This window comes from Aulonocara stuartgranti, assembly GCF_965226115.1.
Source record: "Aulonocara stuartgranti genome assembly, chromosome: 14".
Taxonomy (NCBI): Eukaryota; Metazoa; Chordata; class Actinopteri; order Cichliformes; family Cichlidae; genus Aulonocara; species Aulonocara stuartgranti.
Genome location: NC_138950.1, coordinates 14,495,607 through 14,501,687, shown reverse-complemented (window position 1 = coordinate 14,501,687; position 6,081 = coordinate 14,495,607). Strand labels below are relative to the sequence as shown.

The 6,081-nt window shown below is 36.3% G+C and overlaps 1 protein-coding gene across 1 annotated transcript; it reads left to right on the top strand.

Moving 5' to 3' along the window:
* Positions 1–671: 671 nt before the first annotated feature.
* On the top strand, positions 672–5,992 carry LOC309686988 (extracellular calcium-sensing receptor-like; the record flags this gene model as incomplete). The annotated part of the gene is made up of 10 exons (XM_082501656.1): positions 672–704; positions 1,997–2,133; positions 2,389–2,683; positions 2,841–2,927; positions 3,109–3,378; positions 3,680–3,886; positions 3,999–4,274; positions 4,528–4,755; positions 4,851–4,974; positions 5,079–5,992. Exons 2-10 carry the CDS (start codon positions 2,024–2,026, stop codon positions 5,990–5,992), a joined length of 2,511 nt encoding a protein of 836 aa, XP_082357782.1. The 5' UTR covers positions 672–704; positions 1,997–2,023.
* Between the last annotated feature and the right edge of the window lie 89 nt (positions 5,993–6,081).

Here is a 6,081-nt window from a genome sequence, read left to right as displayed (position 1 = left end):
AACCAACATCTGTAGGATAATGACCAAAAATATATTCATATTAATGCAGCCATAATTTGTCCTTTAAATGTTTTTATACAGTTTTACACATTAGTATTGTTTATTTGTACTTTATTTGTACTATAACAAGTACCCATGCATATCTCCCACATCATTGAAAACGTCTCTGAATATCTCTCAGTGCACAACATTATTGGCGCTGTGTGTCAATTTTGGCTGCTCCTTAGCTTGTTATGTAAACATCTACAATCTTCATGGTCAGAATTCTTCTAATGAATTCCACCCATGATTCTTTAAGTGCAGTGACCTCTTGTTTTACGTCTCTAATGATATTATAATAGTTAACTGGTTGAATACTTCACAGCTTTTATCAAGCCCACTTATTATGGTCTACATCTATATATATCGATATAGATGACAGATATATATCTGTCAGTATAGGCTTTTCAAAGAAGAGAACCTATTGTCACAGAATTCACATATGCTTTGATTTTAGAAAAAGATGACTATATCAAAACGTGACTCATTTTCACCATTTTAAATGTAAATTTTCAGCAATGAAAAATGTTAATATTAAATGAGGACATATCAACTTGAATGATTCCATTGCCACAGGAATGGTATTTACTTAGAATAACCCCTTTCTTTCTTAAGATATGGTTAGTCAGAGCACTCAGAGAGCACAACTCTCCGTGAAGGCCAAGGTCTATGCTAAAACTTTGTTTTATGTTGTTTTTATTTTGCTGGTGTCTGACCTTTGACCTATGATTTGAATGATTACATATTAAATAGTTAAATTTCTTTACCACAGAACTGGTTTGTTGGTATATTTGGCTTGTATATTGATATTTTAAGATATATTTATGCAGTGGGTAATTTTGCAAAACATTGTGGCATCATTGTGATACATTGGGTGTTGTATTTAAAAAAGTGTGTTGTAAAGGTTTTTTTTATCTGTGAAAAAATTTTCAAGAAACTCATTGTTTTCTTGAAAGTTTTTTCAAGGTCAATTCTATCCTCGGACTCTAACAATGAAGAGTGAAGTCATGTCCCCCAATGCCTAGTATATCATTGTTAAGTTTGAAAATGTCCCTAAAAACTGACTGACAGACAAGCAAATGGAACCAGTTACATATCCCTTCCTGATAATTAAACCAAATATCGATCTGTCTAATGATAAAGGAAAATGGGCTGGTTCTTATAGTTCTAATAGTGCTTTCCTACTCTGAGCACTCAAAGCTCAGAGTGGTACAGAGACACAACATGCCTCTTCCATCTAAAGTTCACATGCATACTCATTCATACTCCGGTGGATGCATCAGGGAGGAACTTGGGGTTAGTATATTGCCCAAGGGTATTTTGCAAGCATACTAAAACAGACAGGGATCAAATCAACCTTCCGATGAGTAGGTGATCTGCTCTACCTCCTAAGTGACATGCTCTACTAAAACGAATACCTGATAGTCAAACAGTCAAATATAGTGATAGCACCAGTACATATATGTAGGTTTATTCATACAAATAGGATATACTCAAACAAAAGACCCTGCTAGGCTATTTGTCATTAAACACATCAAAAATGTATTTGAATATTAAGCAAGATTGACATTCATTTTCCAAATCCAAAAGTACAAAATCTTTAAAGTACATTTTACAAAATATATGGTTCAGTGCTTTTATACATTTATTAATACAGCACAGCATTCAGACTATGTTTATATATTCATATTTATTTCAGTGTGGTGACATGTCTGCAGCCATACCCTTGAGAGTGCTGAAAAAAATTAAACAATGACGCAAAGCATGTTAAAGGGATAACACACCCCTCATATAAAGTAGAGAGACCTTATAAAAGAAACAATGATACTGAAGGTGGAGATCAGTTATGGGGGGCTTCCAGGTCACATATATTTTCACAGGTGTCTCTTTGGTCTTACTTTTTTTCCCTTTTTTCTTTTTATGCTTTGTGTCTTCTTCACTTTCTTTATCTTGTAAGTTAGAAAGAAAGTTTCATCTCAATGAAATGCACAAGCCTGGCGATGTGGTACTGGGTGGGTTGTTTGAGGTCCATTACACTTCTGTCTACCCAGAGAGAACATTTACCTCAGAGCCTCAACAGCCTCACTGCACTGGGTAAGTGTCACACAAATATGACATCAGCAGAGACATGTACAAATAATAACTATTCAAAATATTCATGACAGATCTAAATTATATACAAGATAACTTCTCTATCTTAGCGTACATATGTCAAAATATTAATTACACTTCTTATTTTGTATTAACATACACTCGTTTTAGGGTTCATTTTGTATATCTCTGCTTGTTTTCATGTTTGCAGATCTCTTTTAGTGAACAATACTGACGTAACGTTTGCTTGTTTGTTAGCTTTGATATTGTAGGGTTCAGGAATGCAATGACTATGGTATTTGCTATTGAAGAGATCAACAAGAATTTAAATTTGCTACCTAATGTGACTCTTGGATACAGTCTTTATGACAACTGTGGTGCCCTTGTTGTTGCACTCAGCGGTGCCTTATCACTAGCCAGTGGCCAGGAGGAGCAGTTTCTGCTTCAGGAGAACTGTTCAGGGATCCCTCCAGTCCTTGGGCTTGTTGGTGATCACTACTCAACATTTTCTATTGCTATTTCCAGTGTGCTAAGTTTATACAATATACCTATTGTAAGTTTTAAGTTTCATATTTTTATGCTTGCACTGTGCATTTCATTTAAGTGTAGTATTGATCCCCTGCGGTACATTTTGGCGGTACTTATAATAGCATTTGGACTGGCTTTTACTTGTATGATGTGTTAATATGTCTCTTGTATATTTGTAATAGGTGAGTTATTTTGCCACATGCTCCTGCCTCAGTGATCGTCAGCGTTTTCCAACTTTTTTCAGAACCATCCCAAGTGATGCTTTCCAGGTAAAACATAATTACCAAGTTAAATGAAATATACCATAGTTTCAGGAAAGGACTTTGAAATTATTTCTAATGACTTTGATGTATTTAATGAATAAGATAAATTATAGAGGTTGCATTAATTGGTTTCAGATGTATATTTATAATTTTTTTAAAATAATACACTCATCTCATATCCACTTAGGTGCGTGCTATGATTCAGATTCTAAAACACTTTGGCTGGACTTGGATAGGTCTTCTAGTCAGTGATGATGATTACGGACTCCATGTTGCCCAATCCTTCCAATCTGACCTGGCTAAATCTGGTGATGGTTGTCTGGCCTACTTAGAGATTTTGCCCTGGGACAGTGACCCAAGTGAACTGAAGAGGATTGTACATTTGATAAAGACATCAACAGCTCGTGTGGTCATAGTGTTTGCACATGAGATACACTTGATTCAACTAATGGAAGAGGTTGGAAATAAAAAAATGTTCACATAGATCATTTTTATTGCAGCATTGTACTTTATTTGTCTAGACAAAAATGACTGCCATTGAAGGTAAAATAGGTATTCTAATAATTAGATTAAACTGATAACATTAAAAAGCAGAAACATCACAATGAAACTTAATCAGTTTTATGTTATCAAAATGCCCCAAATGTGCAAGAAAAATAAACATTGTTTATTTAACTAACTTCATATCAATAACTTGATAACTTAATAGCTATAGTGAGAACCTACATAAATTTTGTATTCTAAATTTATTATCATAGGTAGCGAAGCAGAATGTGATAGGTCGCCAATGGATTGCAAGTGAAACATGGACAACAGCATCAGTGCTCCAAACAGCCCACCTCACTCCGTACCTGCGTGGCACATTGGGCATTGCCATCCGCAGAGGCGAATTACCAGGGCTGAGGGAATTCCTGTTAAAAATACACCCAGACCAAAGTGACAATGGAAGATACAACAATAATTTGGTAATAATTCTGAAATAAATATAATTTGAAAGTATATCTAAAATGAATGAGAATGAGACATGAAATAAATAAATATTTTCTATTATCTCTCAATACTTTTATTCCATTACAGGTAAATCAGTTTTGGGAATTCACATTTCAGTGCAGATTTGCACCAGCTCCTGCAGGCTGGCTGGAAGGTGGAGGAGCGCTATGCACTGGGCAGGAGCATATTGAAAATGTGGACACTGAGTTTTTTGATCTTTCTAATCTCAGGCCTGACTACAATGTGTACAAGGCCGTGTATTCTCTCGCATATGCTCTTAATGACATGTTGCATTGCAAGCCAGGAACAGGACCCTTCAGAGGGCACAGCTGTGCTACTTTGCAAACAATGGAACCATGGCAGGTATGGTATCAATTTATACATTTTTGTTTGAAAAGCTACTGTGTCACTGAAGTTTTTGTTATTGAAAAAGGTCCATTATTCTATAAGGGCACTGATATGTTTGCAATGAATTTCCATTATTTTCTTTCCAAAATAAAAGAAATGGTAGAAGTAGTATTTTTTTAAATAATTAAGAAAAATTAGATGAAACAACATTCTGAATTACAGTCTACCTTGATGCTGTTCCTTCTTTTTTTCCATTAACCTTCATTAGCTCATACATTATTTACAAAATGTCAACTTCACCACTCCATTTGGTGATCAAGTATCCTTTGATGAAAATGGTGATGCATTGCCAATATATGATGTCATGAACTGGTTACACCTACCTGATGGACAAATTAAAGTTCAGAATGTTGGTGAGGTTAAAAGGTCAGGCTTTAAAAGTGAAGAACTCACCATTGATGAAGACAAAATGTTCTGGAATTTTGAATCAGGAAAGGTTATTTTTACTTTTCTAAATAACTTCTTTTATAAAAATACTGAGTGAAGTAGTGTATATTGAACCTTGTATGTAATCAGTTTGTCTTTCTCTAGCCACCCCGATCAGTGTGTAGTGAGAGCTGTCCTCCAGGCACCCGGATGGCTAGAAACAAAGGACAACCAGAGTGCTGTTTTACTTGCATTCCATGTTCAAAGGGAAAAATCAGCAAAAACAACAGTGGGTATTTGTAATTCAAGGATATTTTTATTTTAATTTTGAGAAATTATACATAGTTATATACAATTGATATCATCGATTATATGCCTTCCTATTGTTGTCAGATTCCTTGGAGTGCACCAGTTGTCCAGAAGATTTTTGGTCAAACCCTCAGAATGACCACTGTGTTCTTAAGAAGACAGAGTTCCTCTCCTACCATGAGCCTCTTGGTATTTGTTTGACAACTGCCTCTTTGTTGGGCACATTTATCTGTGCAGTTGTTTTAGGGATCTTTTTCTATCATCGACGTACACCCATGGTACGTGCAAACAATTCAGAGCTGAGCTTCTTGCTCTTAGTATCACTGAAACTATGCTTCCTGTGTTCACTGTTATTCATCGGAAGACCCAGGGTATGGACATGCCAGCTGAGGCATGCAGCATTTGGCATCAGTTTTGTGCTTTGCGTCTCATGTATCCTGGTGAAAACTATGGTTGTTCTGGCTGTGTTCAAAGCCTCCAAGCCAGGAGGGGGAACCATTCTTAAGTGGTTTGGGTCGATGCAACAGAGAGGGACAGTTCTGGCTCTTACTTGTATTCAGGCAGGAATCTGTACTGCCTGGCTTGTCTCTTCCTCTCCAGCTCCACATAAAAACATGCAATACCAAAATGACAAGATAGTGTATGAGTGTGCTGTTGGGTCTACAATTGGCTTTGCAGTGTTACTGGGTTACATTGGTGTGCTGGCTGTCCTTAGCTTTTTGCTAGCATTTCTAGCCAGGAATCTTCCAGATAATTTCAATGAGGCCCGACTCATCACATTCAGCATGCTAAGTTTCTGTGCCGTGTGGGCGGCCTTTGTCCCTGCTTATGTCAACTCTCCAGGTAAATATGCAGATGCAGTGGAAGTATTTGCCATTTTGGCTTCAAGTTTCGGGCTATTGGTGGCACTGTTTGGACCCAAATGTTACATAATTCTGCTGAAACCAGAGAGAAACACAAAGAAGGCAATCATGGGTCGGCTCACTATAAATGAATAGAATTAATATAATTTGGGTTATTTAAATTAATCACTTAATCGGTTGAATTCATTTCACATTTTGTCTCCAACAGTAATAATTTAGGGTCG